The sequence below is a fragment of the Hylobates moloch genome, unplaced genomic scaffold (assembly GCF_009828535.3).
Source record: "Hylobates moloch isolate HMO894 unplaced genomic scaffold, HMol_V3 SCAFFOLD_3, whole genome shotgun sequence".
Classification (NCBI taxonomy): Eukaryota; Metazoa; Chordata; class Mammalia; order Primates; family Hylobatidae; genus Hylobates; species Hylobates moloch.
Window position 1 is genome coordinate 837,706 of NW_026652278.1, and position 21,278 is coordinate 858,983.

General features: G+C 57.6%; 1 protein-coding gene across 1 annotated transcript in view; it reads right to left on the reverse strand.

The window, feature by feature from the left end:
* Nucleotides 1–21,278, reverse strand: part of INPP5A (inositol polyphosphate-5-phosphatase A) — a 232,645-nt gene that overhangs the window by 41,330 nt on the left and 170,037 nt on the right. The window contains exons 8-15 of the mRNA XM_058436448.1: nt 18,768–18,813; nt 18,580–18,678; nt 17,775–17,880; nt 16,635–16,700; nt 15,913–16,122; nt 13,796–13,890; nt 11,463–11,590; nt 10,020–10,122 (exon numbers count right to left, since the gene is read on the reverse strand). Coding sequence (XP_058292431.1) covers nt 10,020–10,122; nt 11,463–11,590; nt 13,796–13,890; nt 15,913–16,122; nt 16,635–16,700; nt 17,775–17,880; nt 18,580–18,678; nt 18,768–18,813 — 853 coding nt within the window. The remainder of the gene's footprint in view (nt 1–10,019; nt 10,123–11,462; nt 11,591–13,795; nt 13,891–15,912; nt 16,123–16,634; nt 16,701–17,774; nt 17,881–18,579; nt 18,679–18,767; nt 18,814–21,278) is intronic.

Consider the following 21,278-nt stretch of genomic DNA (forward strand, 5'->3'; position numbering starts at 1 on the left):
ACGGGGCTGTGTGCATCTTTCCATCCATGCTGCTCTGGAGACGGTGCTGAGGCTCTGCAGGAGTGTCACTCTGAGCCAGGCTTTCTGGGGGTTTGTGGGAGTTAGAAGGGACCGTCCCTGCCACCTGCCCTCTGGACACACACTGTGCCCATGTTGCCACACTGAGTCCACTCACGGCTGCAGGACGGGCCAAATCCTGAATGGCGCAGGACTTTGGAGGGCTGCGCCAACTGCGGCCGATGCAGGAACGTCGCCAGGCTGAGGGAGTCGGCCGCCATGCTCTCAGTTTTTAGGAGCTCAGGCCTGCCCATACACGGGGCTAGTGACAGCTGCACAGTCGTCCCCGTCTGTCACGCCCGATGGGAGCGCCAGTGGACACAGGGACCTGGCCTCTCCTGCCCACAGCCTCACAGTGCCCACTGTGCCCACGGCTGAGGGATCAGGGGGCAGAGGGGCTCAATAAGGCAGCCGGTAACCAGATGAAGTCAGAACTTCACTGCCATGACCAGGTGCGATGTTACCTACTGGCTGACAGCCGCCAATCCTCCCAGGACGCAGTGCACACTAGAAGGAAGGACGCCTGGGCGCCAGGAATGTCTGAGGTCTGGGCCTGGGCTTATGCTGCTGGGCAGCCTGGCCTCGGCCACTCTTGCTGGCCGTGGTCTCCACTGAACCGCAGACACAGCCTTTGAGGCAGGCGCTGGGATCCTCGCAGGCAGCGGTGGGACCCTCCCTGGTGCCCACTGAGAGCCGTGTTCTGGGAAGCCCGGCTCTCGGGGTGTCTCCTTGTGACGTCAGCCCCTCTCCGAGGACGGCTCCTTCTGGATGTCAGCGCCCCCCATGGCCATTCCCCTGCAGGCCCAGCTGGCACCTGAGCATGTACCTGTCAGTGATTGGCAACTGGTTGTTAAAAACGGCCACCAGCCTCCGAAGACGCATCCATCACCGTCACTGTCAGAGAGGTGATGGACGGCAGGTGTGGCGTGCGGTCGGGCCGTGCGGAGACGGGTGCGCCTGGCACTGCTGTCACTCTTTGTCACCATGGCCAGCTGAGCGCCCCAGCTGCCAGTTGCCACCGCGCGAGGCATGAAACACCCTCTGAACATCCCAGCAGCAGCCGGAGCTGCAGGCTGCGTCACTGACTCGTGTGAGGACGCACGGCCCTCTTAGATGGCACACGACCGGCGTGTCTCATGGGTGTAGGTTTTAATTACAGCTTCCGTGGTGCCAGATCTGATTCCAGTATTGTCTTTTCAGTTCTGCTCTGTGAGCAAGTTTGCATTAATCTGCATCTGAAACACAGGAGGCCGCGCATTCCTGGGGGACAGAGTCTCTTCGCTTTGCACACAGAGCCTCTTTCACAGACTGGGTGTGGGGCAGGACAGGACTCCCGGATCCGATCCCTGCAACCCTCCTGCCACCAAAAATCACAAGCAGGTCTCCACCTCGGGGTCTGAGAGCCTCCAGGGCCACCAGGCTGGTCCTCCTCCCAGAAGCCCTACCCCTGAACTCTTGGCAGGGCAAACAACCCTGTATTTAATCTGCTGTTGCCAGCCCGGCTCTGCCCGGCCTCCCATTGGTGTGGAGATGGATTTAATTAACCTCTGATGAGTCTTTCCAGCAAGCCTGCCACTGAGGGCGCCAGGAAGGCACTGTGAGCAGGCAGACGAACGCGGCCGGCAGTGAGAGCAAGAGGATGACCCCACCAGCCCAGGACCGAGGGGGCAAGGATGGGCTGCTGTGGGTGGGAGCTCAGCAGTGAAACCAAAACCAGGCCAGCCGTGGTTTCTGAAAGACCATTAAACTCACGTGTCCCTTCGTACCAACACCGCCTCAGGGCGCCCGTGCCACCGGGCACCGCCTGCCCCCAGCCTCCAGCATTCCCAGGACACTCCATCAGGCAAGACGCTCTGCGTTGTGATAAGCACGGCTTCCTGATGTGCTCTGGCTATGCGCGACTGTGTCACTGTCCACGAACCTTCAGAACCGTGTATGCTTACTCTGACCCTGGGCAATCTGAAAGCCACCCCAGAGGAGGGCACAGATGTCCCCACGAACCCGGGGTGGAGGCTGGGTGTGGCCTTTGCCGGCTCCCAAGGAGCCTGACTGCAGGTACCAACGTGGTGAACGTAGTATCTCCACACAGGGGGCTGCGGAGGGTGGGGAGGACGGGGCTGCGTGGAACCCACAGGGTCTCACTCTAACCCATGCTGCTGTTTGACAGAAAGGCTCAGGGGAAGGAAGGACAGGTGCTCGAGATGCACCTGCTCCACATGGCTGGGGAGCAGATAACACTTCGAAGCCCTCTGGGAGGCCCTGCCCGCCTCTGTGTGGCCTCCTCTGAGGGGCTCACAGCTGTTCTGCCAAGAGGGAGGGCACAGCCGATCTCAAGCACTGACACCCCATCCAGGCTCCGAAGCTAGCTCCATCCGAGGACCCTGCAAGACACTCCTGCTAGCCTTTGACTCCGACACTCCCTCTCCTTTAAAATGCAGATGCTTCTAGGAAGGCAGCGAGATGTGCACAGACACTTCGGTGGGAAATTGCTCCCAGGCAGGTGGAGCAGAACTGAAGAGAGGTGGGGGAGGCAGCCGCCAGGCAAACCCACTGCCCCAGGCACTCCTGGTGCCCAAGGCCATGGTCTTGAGGGCCGGTGGTACCCTGATCCTGGTACTGGGCCCACATAGCAAACGCACAGGACACACTTGCTGAACCAATGAGGCTGCCCACAAGGCAGCCAACAGCGGGACGCTCACCTACTCAGAGCCTCAGCCACCCACAGGCCTGTGTGAAAAAGAACCTGCTCATCTGAGCAGCTGGAAATGCTGCGAATCCGCACTCTGCCCAGGCCATGCTGAGCTGCTCCACGTTCCAATTCCTCCTGATACTTCCCAACTGCAAAGAAACTGGAGGCCGGACCACAGTGTAAAAAATGAAGGCGGTACGAGGAAAACGAGGCCCTGGACCACAGGGATTCCTTGTCCACTTTTCATCTGAGGAAGGAGAAGTGCACAGCCTCAGGGAGCACCGAGATCACGGGACAGTGACGGTGGCCACTGCCGGGTGTGGTCCTGCCAGGACAGTCCAGCCCAGAGGTGATGCTTCTGCGTCACACGAGAGCATAGCTGGCATCTCAGACACACCCGCAGCGATGCATCACTGGAGGCTGCATGGGCGAATGGCGCCGCGGGTGGCATGGACCGAGCCTGAACCCCGACCAGAGGTACCTGTGCAGCCCCGGTTCCCCAGCCGCACTGAGCCTGGCGCCAGGCAGATGTGAGAAGGAGACACTGCCTGGGCCCTGGGCCTGACTCGCAGGATCTGTGCGCTAAGGAGCGCCCAGGCACTCCTGTCAGTTCTTCATCAAAAAGCTTCATGTGGAAGGAAACTGCAACAGGGCTGTGCCACAGGGCCAAGTGGAGATCGAGCTTGTTCACATGCAGAGGCTGGCATCAGCTGGTTCACACATAGAGGGAGGCCAATATCAGCCTGTTCACACGCAGAGGGAGGCCAGCATCAACGTTTTGCACAGCCCGATCTGGTGCCGGCATGAGGGGTCCCCAAACACCTGCCCTCAATTCCTTGGTCCAAGTTAGCCTCAAAAGAAAATTGTGAAGAATTTTCTTTGGTTTCCACAGAATTTCCTTGAACTGTTTCACAGTCAGAAACCCTCTTTAAACACCATGCCATGCCAACTAGCAGATTTTGATTTTCCATAAGAGGTGCTTGGATGGTATTTTAAAATTCAATAATCTACCTAATTGGCACCTTAACTAATGCAGCTGAAATTAATCACCACCAACAAATAAATCTGGTCATTTTTCAGTGAGATTTATTTTTAGGTAGAGCTTTCAAAGAAACGTTTTCTGTGCTAGTGTTCAGTCAACCACGTGGCAGGAGACAGTCACTCCGGCGCTGCCTGCTGTCCTGGGCTGTACGGTGTGCCCCCAAATTCATGTCCACCCAGAGCCTCAGAACTGGGGCCTTGTTTGGAAATGGGGTCTTGCAGGTGTAACTAGTTAAGATCTCGGGATGAGACATCCTGGGTGGGGTGGGCCCTAAGTCCATGGACTCGTGTCCTTGCAAGAAAAGGCCATATGAGGATGAAGGCACAGATGGGGGTGATGCAGCCATGAGCCACGGCCACCTGGGCCACCTGTGGCTGGGCGAGGCAAGGAGGGGTCCCCACTGGAGCCTTCAGGAGCAGCGTGGCACTAGGATACCTTGATTTTGGATGTCCAGGTTCCAGGACTGTGAGAGAATAAACTTCTGCCGTGTAAGCCACCCAGCCTGTGGTCCTCTGAGCCACTGCCGCAGGAATCTCCCCACACAGAGACAGGAGACCCAGTGCACGGGAGGACTCCACCTGGCACGCACATTCCACGTCAACCGACGAGCAAACAGAAGACAGGCCGTGACCCTCTACAGAGCCAGCACGTGTCTGCGGCCCACAGGGAGCGACATGGCCACGTGGAGGCGCCACGCAGCACTGAGGGGCCCCAGGTGACCCTGCGGATACTGCCCCTGCCCTGGGCCTCAGGGTCCTCCCTGTGGTCAGTTCCAGGGTCCTGTGACTCCTCACGGCCCCCAGACCTCAGGAAATCCCTGCGGCCATGGGGTCCAGGTGCTCAGCTTCGGGCCAGTCACTGCACCAAGCACTTAGCTCCTGTGAGCTGTGGAATGTTACACACAGCTGACGACTGTGTTGATGATGCCAGGAGGGAAAAGCGGTCCTTATTCCAGAGGTGTGGCCTTTCCTTGACTGAACAGTCCTACAAAAACTCTACACTACACATCATTTCCCTATTTTCCACTAGGCTCGCTTTACTTACATAGTAAACTGTGTGCAAAATGTAACGAAAGACTTTTGTCAAATGAACGGCCATGTATCCATAAAGAGCCATGTGGGCAGGAAAACCCTCCAGAAACTAATGCAAGGATCTTAGACACTTACTGAGTAAACAATCCAGTTTAAAACTATTCATTTTTCTTCCCATTCCTTTGCAAATGGCAGACAAACAGCGCAGAACAGTAAGACCCACGTCTGTCCAGTGTGCGGGCATTGTAAGCCAGGGCCTGGTAACTGCGTGGGCAGCCGCTGTTGCGGGCAGCGTCCTAGAGCCCAGAGACCAGGCTGGCCGGGCATGTGAATGAGCTGTGCTGGGTGGAGGCCTGCCTGCTCCCAGGAATCTGCATGGCCACTGCCTGGGGTGTCGGGGGCTCCCTTGGGTGGCATCTATGTCTGTTGGGGACATGGTGTCCAATTCTGGTGCCACTCAGAAGGGACCTTTGCGAACAGAACCTGGATTTCCCACGAATGCCCCGGGCATGCCTGGGTGATAATCACAGAACACATGCGGCTTTCCTTCTGCCGATTTGTGTGAACACTGAGTTCTGCACAGGAGGAAACCCTCCCCAGAGACCAGCTCCCTCCCAAGCTGATCGCGGGGCTGGAGAGCCCCCACTCCCAGCAGACGCACCGGAGCCTCAGCCACCACCTCCTGGGCGCCCTTCCTCGGTCCCCTCTTCATGTCTGACACCAACAAACGGCACCAGCAAAGAAAACCTGCTGCTGAAAACACCTGTGTCTGATACGAGGCAGGGGTGCGGTCACTCCCAGGGGCGCCTGATACAGGGCAGGGACGAGGTCACTCCAGGGGCATCTGATACGCAGGAGGGAAGCGGTCACTCCCAGGGGTGTCTGATACGGGGCAGGGACGCAGTCACTCCCAGGGATGCCTGGTGAGTGGGAGGAGCGCCTGATGTGCAGGAGGGACACCTGATATGCGGGAGGGGTGCGGTCACCTCCAGGGCTGCCTTCTCTGTTCTCGGACCTCTCACCTGGGGGAACCCAGGCCCGACTCTTCCCTGGGACTGTGCAGGGCTGACCACGCCACGCCGTCCCATGTGAATGACCGCCGTGTCTGCCAGGCAGCGTGGAGACCCCACCCAGGGCCCACCTCAGGGCTCTGGTTCCGAGAACAGGGATGCACTGGGGAGCAGCTGAGCCCAAGCTGGCTGGATGGCAAGTCCACGGGAATGTTCCTCCCCCGTGGCGGCCCCTGCACTGGCTGAAAGTCACCTGGTCTGTACTGTCCCGTGGAATAGCCACTGGCCACGCGGCTCTATCAGATCTGAATTAAAATGAAACGAAATGAAAGATCGGGCTCCTGGGCTGCCCTCCGTGCTTGTTAGCCTCATGTCCTGGTGGCTGCCGCAGGGGCAGAGGGGAGGCAGCTTGTGGTCAGGCTCACAGCAGGACACGCCGATGCGGGTGGGACTTCAGGACGCCACCTGGGTCAGCCAGGCCCGTAAGAGCTCTGTTGCGTTCCTGCTTACTGTTCCTTTGAGAAAGCCGCTTGGGACATGCAGAGGAGGTTCCAGGAAGACCGCAATTTTCTTTCCCTGCCTGACTGTCACCTCTGACGCTTAAGACTGACAGGCAAGCCCCACACCCGCTGTCTTAACAAGCTGAACGCAGGAGCTGCTCTTTCCACACCCAGGACACCTCTCCACAGAGCTGAGTGGCCGGGGCTGCAGAGCGGCCATGGAGCCAGCAGACAGGGCGTGAGGGACGGACGTGAGCTGTCCTGCAGCAGATGGCGCCCCCTCCCGCGCTGCCCACGCAGCCCCAGCCAGCACGTCCACCAGCCCGTCCAGCTGCACTGGGTCTGTCACCCAACTCGCCCACGCAGCCCTGGCATGCGGGACACCAGCATGATGGCCGCGGAGGCAGATGGGTGGCAATGACGCACCCCATGGAGCCCAGAAAGGGGCCTGGCTGGTCCAGGGCAGAGGTGCTGAGGGAAGACCAGGAGGTGGCGGGAAGGGCCCCGCAGGGGCTGAGGACAGGGCAGGTGGACCCGCGCTGCTGGGCTCCATCTAAAACCAGCTACTGTGGGGGGACTGAGAGGAAAAACAGCGTTTCAAGTAACTCCTTGTCTGTTCCAATTACTGTGGATGGGAAAGTGATAAAAAACGGAGACGACTCAATTCCCGGAGGACGGGAGCTGGTGAGGCTTACGGTGGTGTGGGCGGCTCTCAGACACAGGTGCTCACTGGCCCTGGAGTGCTCCACCAGCCACTCGAGCCGCGGACTGGAGGTTCCTGAAGCTCTTTACTGACTCTCAGAAGAAAGTGGCAGTTTCTGGAGAACTGTTTATCACCAGTTCACAAAGTAAACAGCCCCTTAAGCACAGCCATTAGAATTCCCATCCTCTGTAGTTTGATGTTTGAAGTTAAGCACGAAGGCTGCCGTGGAAGATCTCGCTGGTTTATCAGTGATGGGAATCTTCAAACTCTGGCTTCAGGCCAGTGCCCTCCCCAGCACTGGCCCTCTGCGTGGACCCCTTCAGCAGGGCAGAGGGCTGGGGCGAGGGCTCCTTTAGTGACAGCCTAACACGAACACGGAGGACGGGGCACAGGTGGGGGTGAGCATGGTCTTGCTTCTTCCTGGGTAAAACCCGGGCAGGTCCCAGACCTGAAACTGGAAGGTCCAGAGAACCCACCGAGGCCCGGGAAGCAGTCCCCGCTCTGCACCCACCCTCCCTGGCGGCGTCCAGGGCACCGGCTCCATCTAGACCTGGGTGGGAGCTGCTGCGCTGTGACTGCCTGTGTGAGAGGAACTCTTTAAGAAACAGGACTGATCTTGGTGATCAAAAAACACTGCTGACAGTGACCCATGAGGGTTGAGGGCTGTGTGTGAAGGCACTTACGGAGGCCAGGGGAGCAGGCCAGGCGATGCCGGAGATGGGGCAGACCCGGGCCGGCTCCCGAGGCCCCTGCACCATTCTCGCGCCATGCCGCCTCTCACGGTCACACCCACACGCAAACCCCGGTGAGGTGCTTTCTTCCTTTTCTGCTCAGCAGAAAAAGGAAAGCCCTGCAGTCCTTCATAGGAGTCGCTCAACGCCCCACAGGTCCTGGAGTCCAGGCCCCCCACGCCTGCTGAGACCAGAGCAGCCCAACACCCCACAGGCCCCTGGAGTCCAGGCCCCCTACGCCTGCAGACCAGAGTGGCCCCACAAGCCCCACAGGCCCTGGGGCCCAGGCTTCCCACTGCCCCCCACGCCTTGTGGTCACACGGCCTGGCCACCGGGCTCAGCAGCTGGCTCCCTTCACCACGGAGGCTCCCGTGGCTGCTCCAACGCGTGCCTCACCACAGCTCTGACCCAGCCAGGACCAGCTGCCCTTTACTGTGACATTTGTTCTACCAGGAGGAAAAGGCCCTTTCCAAGCTCCCTGACCTTTCCCCAATTGCTGGGCGCCCGGGATTGATCGGCTTTGGTCTTTCACGGGTTCTTGACTTTCATCCTGGCCACTCCCAGTCAGAGCGGGAAGTACTTATGTGCACTGTGGACTCCCTGGCTCTTGAGGAACCGGTTAGAAATGAGCTCGCTCAGAGACGTTCCAGACCTGCCAGAAATGCCGCTTCCGGCCCCCTGTGGCTTGGCGGGGGTGGAGGAGGAGACTCTGACAGGGCCCAGCCTCTGTGGCCCCCAGGCCTTGCTCCTGTGTCCCGGACAGCGTCGAACGCAGGGACATGGATTCTAGCAAGGATGGGCACAGCCCCCGCCCTCGAGCCCTCACCGAGCCTGTGGGAATCCATTCGACAGCCTCTTCGAGGAGAAAGGAAGCGCAGCAGTGGGAAGGAAAGGACTTTGGGGCCCCTGCTGGGGTGTGTGTGCTTTAAAAACTCCATGTGCTCCACAGCCCACCACACGCAGAGGCCCTGCCTTCCTCCTCCACAGCCAGATGAAGCGATGCCTCGATCAGGAGCCACTGAACGTTTAGGCACCACCACCAGCACGGCCAAATGTTGACACACAGGCATGCGGTGCGGCCTCGTGGCGAGGTGCTGCCAGCTCAACCCAACAGAGGGTTTCAGGGGCACTCATTTCTGCCAACCACGAGAGACCCAGGATGATCAAAGCCAGCTCAGTCTGTCTTTCAAAAACAATGCCCTGCCACCGTTGGAAGATGAATACGTGTGGGTGTTTGGAACTGGAGACTAAAATGGGAAGGTAACAGTCTCGGGGACCGCCGTGTCCCCGTCCAACTCGCCGTGCTCCCATCCAACTTGCTACGTTCCCGTCCAACTCACTGTGTCCCCATCCAACTCACTGTGTCCCCATCCAACTCACCGTGGCCCCATCCAACTCACTGTGGCCCCGCTGTGGGCTGTCAGCTCATGCCTAGCACCTGGAGGGGCCACCGGGGAGGCTGAGGGTGAGGGCAGCAGGGCCTGGGTGGGTGGGCAGCAGGTGCTCCACCATTTCCTACACCCCCCTCTTCACAGTTGCCTGGGAAGTGGAATCCCAAGTCATGAAAACTGGGAGGGAGGACCCAGAGCCAGCGTGGACAGGACCACAGAGAAACATCAGCCCTTGCACTGAGCCTAGAGGCCCACTTCCTGTCGGTGGCACCTCAGCGCCCAAGCTGCTGGTCCCCGGCCAGCCCGAAAGCACACCCAGGAGCATCCAGGATCCCTGAGTTCCCAGGCTGGGGTGACGACTCGTCAACTCACAGAATAACGACTTTGCAGACAGAAACGCACAATGTTTAAAATGGGCTCTGACAGTTTCTATGTGTGTTATGAGGAAAAATCGCTGAGATCGTTAGACAGCGTGAAGGAGCCTGACACTCTGCAGAGGCTGTGGCTCTGCGGGCATCGAGGGGGCAGCGCTGTGATGGCACTGCAGCAGCTCCTGTGTGCCAATGGCGGAAGCCACAGGGCACAGCCCCACAGCACTGCCACACGCCATCTGGGGCAACCTTGAGGGCCCGTTCACCCCGGATTCCAACACAGATCCCGGATTCCAACACGGATCCCGGATTCCAACACGGATCCCTCTGCCGACAGCAAAACATGCTTCTTCATTGCAAGGTTTTGCCTTAAAAAGTGCATCCCAGGAGGCGGACAGCATTGAAAGTGCCAGTAAGGGGCCACACTCCTTCCACTGTTTTCCTCAACATGGAGCAGGGCATGAGACCAGGGCAGGAGGGAAGCCAGCGCCTACCTCCACGACAGACTTGGAATCCAGCCGGAAGTTGAAATCGCCAAACACAAAGTAGGAAACCTTCTCGAATCGCTGATCGATGATTCTGGAAAGAAAAAGAGGACTTGTTACCAAGGGTACTGAAGCTGGCCAGCCCTCACGCCCGGCCCCCGCGCTCCTTCATGTTCCCTGTCCACACATTCTCTGCTCTGTCACCTGCTGCAGGGGAACCTTGGTGGTTGCCTCTTTGGACCCCCAAAATTCAGCTCTGAGACCACCCCCAGTACAGGTCCACTGAGCAGCGCTCAGCCCTCTGCAACACGGACACGCATGTGTTGCCAGCAACATCCAGGAAGAGGAAAGGCAGAGTCTCAGCCGCATCCTCACCCGCTGGGCCAGGGCAGCCTGAGAGCCTCACGCATGGAAAACCACAGGTGCCCCGAGAAGGGGAAAGGGCGGGACAGGGATGCCTGAATAATCCACCACAGACCAAATAATCCACTGCAGAGCTCAGGAAAGGCAGGAGGGAGACAGATGGGAGGAGGGACCGACAGCGGGAGGGAGATGGAGGGGGAGGCGCGTGCAGGTGAACGGGCAAGAGCCGGAGCCCCCGCTCTCTCCTCCCAGACAGTGATGTCCCCTCAGACCTGTTTTGAAGGTTTACGTATGATCCCCACTCGGACGTTTCAAAGTGAGAGGGTAACAGTGGCTGCATACGTGTGTGTATATTTTTAGCCAGGTACAGCTTTACTCCAGAAAAATTCTTCCTCATATTTTCAATCAATCACAATCAATTTCCTAAAGGTTTTTCCACTACAGCTTCCCTTACAGATATAAGCCTGTAAAAAGAGCTCAGAAACCGCCAACTCACTCAAACCCCAAATCTCCCCTCAGCGGCTCCGGTCAGTAACGCCGTGAACTGCTTGCTTTCGAGGAGAGCAAGGCACTCGACCCTTCTGGTGTGAAAGCAACGCAAGAACCTTCGCAATGCGGCATTGGCCACCAAAACCATCAGTGGAACAGAAACATGTGATCTGTAGACAAAAAAAGGAAATACTCTGGTTGCCAAATTTCCTAATTTCACAGCCCAGAGCCAGGTGGGGCTGCCAGGGCAGGGGCAGGCAGCACAGAGGCTGCCCGTCCAAGCACGCTGCATTCGGAGATAATAAACTCAGGTTATGAGCCAGGCAAAAGTGAGAGCTTCCAATCAGGTTAAGTGCATGTGTGCACAGCTGTCCACAGGCAGGGAGTGCCAGCCCGGGTAGGTCACTGCTCTCGGGAGCACTGTGCCCTCCTGGAGCTGGGGACAGGGGCATGAGGGGCACAGTAGGGCCCAGTGGGATGAGGCCGGGAGGCAGGGGGCCCGACCACTCACTAACTCAGCCTTTTCCAGCTTGATCCATTCGCTTGAGAAGTAGAAGAATCCACCAGTGAGCAGACGGTCTCCCGCTTCCCAGTTCTTACGTGGTCTTGTTCTGCGTTGCCCCGCCGCCGCTGCTGACACCTCCACCCTCGGGTTGAAGAGCCAAGTGGCCGTGAGGCACCAGCCAGGGCCACCACTGGCCGCGGACCCGCCCTGCCCCATCCAGGGCCTTTAGGCCAGAGCGAGGGAGGACGGAGCATCCGTGCAGGTCACACGTTCATGACAGTGCGGGTGGAACCATCGCCACTTCATTTCACTTTTGGCTATGGAGCGTAGGAGTTCATTTCCGTCTTAACTTGCACACCCTCAATATTTTTAAATCTACACATTGAAATTTGCATTTTCTCCTGATTTCACCTGTTCACAGCCTGCTGTTCTCTTTGGTTCCTGGCCTTTTCTCTTTGAATTCCAGGGGTCTCCCAATGAGTTCTGGAGAGTAACCCCATCTGCGGTGAATATGGTGTGTACTCCTGCCATCCTGGGGCCTCCCCATGAGTTCTGGAGCGTGATCCCCGTCTGTGGTGAATATGGCGTATGCTCCTGCTGGCCTGGGGCCTCCCCATGAGTTCTGGAGAGTGACCCCCATCTGCAGTGAATATGGCATGTGCTCCTGTCATCCTGGGGCCTCCTCATGAGTTCTGGAGAGTGACCCCCATCTGCGGTGAATATGGCGTGTGCTCCTGTCATCCTGGGGCCTCCTCGTGAGTTCTGGAGACTGACCCCCATCTGCGGTGAATATGGTGTGTGCTCCTGTCATCCTGGGGCCTCCCTGTGAGTTCTGGAGAATGAGTAACCCCCGTCTGCGGTGAATATGGCGTGTGCTCCTGCTGGCCTGGGGCTGGCCTTTCCGTTTTGCCGGTCGTGGCTTCTGTCAGGCAGAAGTTTTAATTTCCATACAGTCACATGTATCAGTTTCCCCTGTGGCTGAGACGCCTGCCCCAGCCCCCACGTGGGCATGGAGCCCCCACCTTCATCTTTATGGTAGAGTTTTAAGGGTTATCCTTTAATCCATCCAGAATTAAGGTGTAGAGCAGGGATCTAAGTTTATCGATTTCCCAAGTGGACGGTCAATTGATCGGCACCATTTATTCAACATGCCCCGTCTTCCCACCAAGACTGTATCACAACACAACATTCCCAATGGCAAGGGTCTTCTTGAGAGAATCTATTCTTTTCCGCAGATCTTTTTAAAAATCAATTCCTGCATGCTTTTAATTAGTACAACTTTTTATAGGGAAGTCCTTCTTGTTGACAGTTCTTTCAAAAATGGTCTCAGCTATTTCATGCTCCTCTTGCCTGTTAATTGCTATAGCTTGGCTTGGCAAAGCCCACAAAAGTCTTGCTTACCTTTTTAATTGGAATTCCTTCCATTTTAGGTTAAATCTCAGTTATAACAAATCTGATCTATTCTAGTGTGATTTGCTTAAACGAGCCCCAAGCTCTGCCCAGTAGAAAGAGAAGCGCTTCCTGTGTCCCGTGAGCACGGAAAGCTCGGAGGGTGCGCGGAGGAAGACAGAGGGCCCCGCGCTGCGAGTCCCCAGGAGAGCGGCAGCCCGGGGCACAGAGGCTCCCGAGGGAGGGTGGCAACGCCCACAGGCCAGCGGGCAGGATGCAGCCAGCCAAGCCCAGGTGTAGGCGAGACCACAAGGTGTAAGCCATCCCCACATGGCCAAGCATCTGTGCGCGGCGTCGCAGGAGCAGACGCGACCGTCACTCGGCTAAACAGCAGAACCCTGACGAACAAACTCATTATAATAAGTTCCTCAGTGCGGAGAGAGAGGAAACGTGGCCTCCCGGGCTGGCCCTCACTCCACTGACTGAGTTTCCTCTCTCAGTACTCTGGGGTGCCACCCTCACAGGAGGCCCTGCCCAGGTCTGGCTGCTCCTTCTTCCAGAGAAAGCCGCCAGGCAACGCACCAGGTGGGCCTGCAAGGCCTTGGAGACGCAGCTCCATCGTCCTGTCTGGAGTCCTGCAGGATCATCATTAAAACCCTAAACTGGATCACACTTCCTCGCCCTGCTCTGCTGACAGAACAGCCTGAGCCCATTAATAACAGCAGCTGCCTCTAAAGGGTGCACGGCATCCACAAGACGAAGGGGCTGTCACAGCCGAGGCAATCACCTGAGTGCCAGCCCCGCTGCCCTCCCAGAGCTCACTTTCAATTTCAATATAGTGCCATTTGGAGCAGGAGAAAAAAAAAACAGTTGTTCTAAAATTAATTACCTTGTCAGTAGCTATTATGATTAAAACGTAGGCCCACATCAATATCATGTGCCTAATTCAAAAAGAGAATTACAAGAAGAGCCATAAAAATCAATTTTTTAGGCCTTGAAAATGGGTGTCTCTCTCTGTTTTGACAAGTGGTCTCATTACGCGGCGGAGGCACTGGGAGGAGGGGCTGCCTCGTCGTCCCAGCAGCTGCTCCACCGCGAGGGCGTGGGGGGCTCGTCCGCGTGTCTCCAGGACAACTGCGACCCCACGACACCGCAGATTAAAGACTTAGGGAGAGTCACGGGTTGAACGTTCCGAATTACACTTCCAACAGCGGGCGCTTCCCTAACACGGCAGTGGGAACCTGGCGCGAGGCTGCCGGGGCCTGCGACACCGTGGGAGGCCCCACGGTGACAGGGCAGGTGGCAGGAGACAGTCATCGGCAGTCCTACTGGGGCCCTAAAAAATATCAGACTCGAATGGGGCTAGTTTTTTGTTTTTTTCCCCCATGGAGCTAGTGCAGTGTGGGAAGCAAACTGGCCGTGAGACATTCATCCAACCAGGACACCTAACGTGCTAGGAGTTGGTTTCTTTCTTTCTTTCCTTTTTTATTTTTTAACCACTGAAAGCGACGGTAGTTGAAACCTTTGGAACTATACTTTTAAAGGCCTAGGTTGTGTACAATTGGGAATCTATTAAAGTTGGTTTGTTTCTCTGCTATGGTAGAGACCACATTCTCTGATTAAACAACTTTACATAAGCAAAAACATCAACAGTATAAAATTACTAAAACTACTGAGAATATTTTAGTTACTTAATCGCTTAAAAGTTTCTCTTAATAATCATAAACATCTCATTGCATGGTTCATCGCAGATGTATTTAAGCCACTTTAAATAAACTCATCCCACCAAAATAAACACACCAGCCTGTTTATTTTTACCTTCCTAGAAACTGCTGGACTATTTTTCATGACTTCACTTTTTACTCCACCCACTGTGAGCTCTGCCCCCGTGAAGCCTCAAGCCCTCAGAGTGAATCTCCCAGCACCACAGACCCAGGCAAGACGGCTGCCTATGGCGCCCTCAGACAGAACCCAGGTACCACAGAACCCGCAAGGCAGCCGTCTAAGGCGCCCCCAGACAGAATGCAGGTACCACAGAACCCTCAAGACAGCCGTCTAAGGCGCCCCCAGACAGAACCCAGGTACCACAGAACCCGCAAGACAGCCGTCTAAGGCGCCCTCAGACAGAACCCGGGTATCACAGAACCCACAAGACAGCTGTCTAAGGCACCTCCAGACAAAACCCAGGCAGATGGCAGGATGTGCTGAAGCAGCAAGGTCAGCCTCAGGGCTAGCAGAGCCCCCAAGTGCCTGGGGCAGCCAGGCTGCTCACTGGATGGAGTCACAGCAACCACTGTGCTTTAGGAAGCTCCTTGACCAACTCACTGATCCCCAGTGCCGCACCCAAAGGCCCCCTGACTTCCCCACCCAGTGAGTCCCAGCCTCGGAGCCCCAACCCTTTAGGGGCCAGCACCTGAGGTCACGGGGGTGGGGGAGGGAGGCGGGGCCCTGATGCAAGGGAAGGGTGTCCCTGTAAAAGAGGAAGACACCAAAAGCTCACCTTTCCTCCCTCCCTCCCTCCCTCCACCACGTGAGGACGCAGTGAGAAGGCGGCCGTCTGCAAGCTGTCACCAGAACTCAGATCTCAGACTGAGAAATAAGGTCGGCTGTGAAGCCCCGCCACGGAGTTATGTTGAGGCGGACGGGGCTAAGACGGGCCCCGGGCCTCAGCCTTGGGGCTGGGGGCATCCTGGGCCCCAGCAGCATGTGCCTTCTCAGTGTCTGGCACCTTTTAAAGCCCACACTCCCTTCGATGAGTCCATCCCCACATCAAGTGCTCTTGGGCGGAGTCGTGCAGGGAGCCCCGTGCAGGGCGGCAGGAGGGCTGTGCAGGGGTCTCCTTCGGCAGCCGCCGCTCTCCACACGGAGCATCACCATTTTACTTTTGTTTTTCTCACTCTGAGACCCACCCTCTGAAACTCTGCTCAGACACCGCCATAAACCACAAAAACTGGGGCGGCACAGAAGTGCCTCAACCTCCAGGACCCCCCACTTCTCTCCAGCTAGCAGAAAACACAACACCAAGGGCTGAGATGCCAGTGGTGACGCTGGGGTTCAGGGTGTGGAAAGGACCAGCGGGAGTGGAGACACACGGCCCCCATGGCCCAGCACAGGCATAGTCCTGTCTGCCACCGAAGGGCCGGGAACCACCCAAACCCTCTCCAGACAGCCGGCAGCGAGTCCCATGACCGAGCACCGCAGCTGGAGCTCGTGGAGACGTCTGGCAGACTCTGTTCACGTGATTCTGGACATGCTGGTCACAGGCGCTGACATGTGTAAAGGCATAAACCACACACACATGCGTCACGGCAATGTCGACGCTTGCCTCCACGTTGGCACATAATAAAAGTACAGAAACATCCCTGCCTGGGTCACAAGAGGCCAGAAAGCTGCAAAGGAGTGACAGGTGCTGAATTCAGCCTGATGCTGGGGGCCAGGATGGGATTCAGGATGGAGGACGGGGCACCTGTGCGTCCACATGGTTTGTTTCTTCAGGAAAGGAAACATGCGGAGAACGTGCAGGGTGCATGGCCGGGTGCAGACGCTGCCCCTGCATCTGCAGAGCGGCACCACCTTTCTCGGTGCTTGACTCCATGTTCAACAAAATGAAGATCGCAGCCACGGATCAGCTGAGGCACAGGCGAAAGGAGCCCCTCCTGCCGGACAGCAGCTGGACTGACCACGCCATGGAGGGGCTAACGCGAGACAGAGGCAGCGGGCTTCGCAGCAGCGGAACGGCAGAGGGCACGGGCTTGTGCTGCCAGGAGTCCCGGGCATGCGGAGGGACGCCACAGGGTGCCTGGTGGGCTCTGCAGACACGTGACCTCGGCCACCCTGAGGTCTCCGAGTCTAAGAGAGCCTGATCAGGACGAGCCCACGACCAGCAAGAGCCCGCGAGCTGTTCTCCGAGGCCAGCGGGAGTGTGAGGAGCGCAAGAACCAGCCCTGTGGCCAGGAGCGCTCAGGGTGACCCAGATCTTTAATGCTGAGTTTGCCTTTGCCTGGAGACGCAGTAGCTTTTCTTTACTGGCTGCACAGCAAGGCAAGTTCTGGGAACGTCTAAAGAGAAACATTTAGGTTGGGGGCTCTTTGAGCGGCTGACAGCTAACTGATGGCCCTCCATAAAGCCACAAAGCGGGGCTGGCGGCGCGGGCATCACATCGCCTCTCCCTGGGAAACTAATTGCTTGGAATTGTTCAGAAGAACATTATTTTTCTGGCAATCATTTCCTTTGAATGCCCAAAATGAGCATGAAACAACTCTTTTGACTGGACATAAAAGTTAAATGTCCCAATGTTGATCAAATTAACTTCAGTGCCGTGACAATGGGCTGTATTTGTGAGAAAATAATGGGGGGACAAAGGGGTGCTTTATGCCGAGATTTCACAGTTGTAATGTAAAATGTTTCTGTTGAACTAGGCCAGGCCACATTTCAGAGGGGAGACAAAGAGTCCCGTCACTTATGGGAAAATCTCTTTTCCAGCTGAGAGCTCAGGAAGGTTTCAGGACGCCTCAGTGGATGGCGCCTAGGAAGGCTGATGTGCACCTCTGGCTCAGCCCCCAGATGCACCCCAAGGGCTGACCTGTGTGTCCAGGAGATGGACTGGGGCTGCCCCCAACACGGGCTGAGTGCTCAGCACCTCCCAGAGCCACACGAGGGTGTGCACGGCCCGGCCTGGCCCAGGGTCCAGGACCCCAGCCCGGAACAGACGCCGCCAACGCCTGCCCAGAGCCTGGTACCCTTCCCTCATTAAGGATTTGTCTTCTTTTTAAACTTCTCATAACAAGAGGTTAACAGCAACAATTTCAAAAATTACACACAAAAAAGTAAAGGTCTGCTCTGTGATAAGAAGTCCAGCGGAGCCCTGTGACCAGCCGTGGTGGTGGCAGGCACCCCGCAGCACTCGCCCTGGGGCTGCTTCTGAAGACTTAACTCGGAGCTTGTCTCTCAGTTGTTTTACAATCATCTTCCTCCTCTGGAATGCGGTTAGGTTTAGAGGAACGGTGCGAAGGTCCTACGGTGCCTCTGGGTTTTAACCGGGCAGGCATCCTCCTCCAGGGCTGGCACCTGCCCTCCCTCCTGGGCCTGGCGCTGCCGGCCCCGCAGCTGATAAGGGACATGGACCTGGGAAGCCGCGCGGGGAGATTACACCAGGAAGAGGCTGCAGGAGCCTCCTCGCTGTCTCCCTGCGGGGCAGACAATGTGCGCCCGGTTCCCAACGCCCTGAATGGGGCCCCGTTGGTGGCAGCGTCCATTCAGAGGCCGCGCGGCATTGTCCTGCCCGATCCCCACAGCAGAATGCGGTCTGCTGGTGGCTGCCAAGAGGTTAGCAGCCGCGGTGAAAGGGCGGCCCATTGTTCCCGACTCCGACAGAGCCGCCCTTTGTGCTGCGCGGCCCGCCCCACGCCGCGGAGGTCCGGATCTGCGGCTGGCTGAGCGCGCCGCAGGAGCCATTCATGGGAATGCAGAGACGCAGAAAAGTGGCCCAAAAGCCCAAAGGCTGATTTCTTGAGGCCGCAGAGCCATGGCAGCGAGGGGCAATGACACATTTTAATGCCATGCCAAGCTGACAACCTAACCGCTGTCACCAAGACCCAACAGCAGACACAGCAGGGCCCTCCCTGCTCCTGGGCTCGGTGGGAGGTCCCCGAGACGCTTGGTGCCTGGAAGCCGAGGGCTGATCAGGCAGGAAGAACTGCGCCGCTCCTGTGGGTGAGGCCCTTCTCCCTGGGCGACTGACATGCTGTCCAGGGAGGGCGCCCAGGGCACAGGCGGTCATCAGTCACTTTGTCACTGACAAAGCCCCAGGCCCCCATCCCCCACCTGTGCTGCTTCCCCACAGTGGGCGGTTGAGAGCACAGTCCCCAGGCTCAGACCTGTCAGTGCCAGCTCCAGAGATACCCGGGAGGCCGTACAGGTCCCCTGCAGAGGGTGTGGCAGTGCACAGGGCTGAGGGCCGGCCTCAGTGAGTGGCCACGAGCACAGCAGCACCCAGGCCTCGCAGTTGCCACCTTCTCCAGGACCAGGCTAGTGGCAGGGGACCAGGGCTCCATCACTCTGGAGACGGGGGTCAGGGGCGGTCAGAGGGAATAAGGGGCCACGCCTCAGGGCCCTCAGCAGGGGCCAGATGCGGAGGAGAGCCAAGGCCATATACCTGCTAATAGCAGCACAGGGATGGGAGCCCAGCCCAGACTCCTTGTGCAGAGCCCTGTGGGGAATCCAGGAGGATCGTGAAGGCGGCAGGCAAGGAGCCACGCAGGCCACACTCACCACAGCAGCAAACGGAGCCAGCATTCAGGAGAAGGGGCCCCGCCAGCTCCAGCTCCCCCGGAGCAGCACCTACTGGAGAATGCAGCCTTCCACCCCTTCCTCAGGATGCACAGTGCTGAGCTATGACAGGTACACACTTATGTGCACACGCACCCACACCTGTACACCTACACAAACGTGTGCACACCTACACCTGCACACATACACATGCAAACATCCACAAATGCACGCACACTCACACCCGCACACACACATACACATGCACTCCACACACCCACAACCTGCATGCACACATACCCACATGTACCTGCACACATATCCACACCCACGTGCACATGCTCCCCCATATATGCACACACACCTTTACACACACCCACACACATGCACACATACACACATGCATACACCCTAGCACACATGCATACACCTAGCACACATGCATCCACACAGATCCAATGCACCCACACGCCCACACCCATGCATGCACACACACACACACACATGCACATACCCACAGGCACATGCACACCACACAGGCATACATATCCACACATGTACCCCCAAACACACAAGCGTACACATATGCACCCACATGAGCCCCCACACACATGCATCAGTGCACCCCCACACACATGCACACACCCAAATACGCAGACACATGCACCTACACACACACCTACACAGGCATACACCTGCACTCACATGCACCCACACACACCCGCACACACATACACCCGCACTCACATGCAACCACATAAGTGCACTCACATGTGCCCACGTGTGCACACACAATGCAACCCCCACACCCCTGCAAGCATGGACACACCCAAATAGACATGTACCCACACACATATCCACACCACACAGGCACCCACACACACCCACACAAGAGTGCACACACATGTATGCACTCATGCACCCACACATGCACACACAAGTATCCACACACAAATGCACACATGCACACATGAACACACACACATGCAGATGTGTGCACACCCACCCCCCACACAAACCCAAGCAAATGTGCACTCACATGCATGTACATGTGTGCGCACACACAATTACATAATTGCATGCACACAAGGTGTGAATACTCACATGCATGCACAGGCACACACATGCATGCTGAACACTATCCTTATAAGGCGCTGTTAGGAGGCAGGGACCTGCTGGCTGCTGTTCTCCTTCATAACCCCACCTGCCTTAGGGACCCCTCAGGACACGGGTCTTGCTTGGGTAGAAATGTGCTCCACAGTCCCCAGGGGTTGCCTCTCATAGGACTCTCCCACTCCTGCTCTTGACAATCTGACGGTGCTGGTCACACATCACACATGACTGTGGGGCAGGGGCCCCACACACGTCCCCCTCCACATGGACTGCTCCTCCCACTGTCTTCCCCAGGAAGCCTCCCAGAGGCTCAGAGGGTACCAGGCCCTGCCCAGCCTCCTCCCTCTCTGGGTCCAGACCTCAGTGCCCACCAATCCCTGCCTCTGCCTGTGTAGCCCCAGGCAGTTGTGACTGCCCCAGGGACGATGGTGGCCTGGGAATGACTCAGTTATTCTGCTCTGCACAAGCCCAGGCTGAGACAGGTGTGGGTGAGAGGGAACCGGCCCCGGGAACAGAAGGTCGGGGTCTGAGGAGGCAGCTGCTGGAAGGCGGGTGAGGTGCAGGGCAGCTCCAGGCCCTTGCACGCTTACTGGGGAGTGCAACTCGGCATTCTGCACGCACAGGGGCTGGGCAGGGGCTCAAGTCAGGGGCCCTCTAGGGAGCAGAATGGGGTTCAGGTGGAAATCGGGGACCACCCTGGGGCAGAACTGCTGGTCTCAGGCCGGTGTTCATCACTGCTGCAAGCCCAAGCTGACGGAGCACTGTCTTATCAACCATGGGGATGCTGGCGGGAAAGGTTTCCACGAGAGGCCTAACTGGAATAGGCAGAGAATAAACCCAGACTGCCTGGCTGTGGGGCCTGAGCTTCAGCAAAAGGCCCAGCTGTAGATGGGGAGGGACACAGGTCCCAAGATCAGACACATCCCACCAATGGGGGACCCCTGCTTCCCAGTGACAGCCCGTCATCTCCACAGCATCACCGGTGGAGCAGCCTGGAGCACTGGGGGGCAGGGGCCCAGGCGCAGGTGGAGGTGGCCCCCACGCTCCCACTGACTCCTCAGTGTCCTATTCCCCTCCCACCACAGCACCCCACGGCACTGTTTTCTTATCCTTCCCACAAAAAAGTCAGAGAGAAAGTGAAG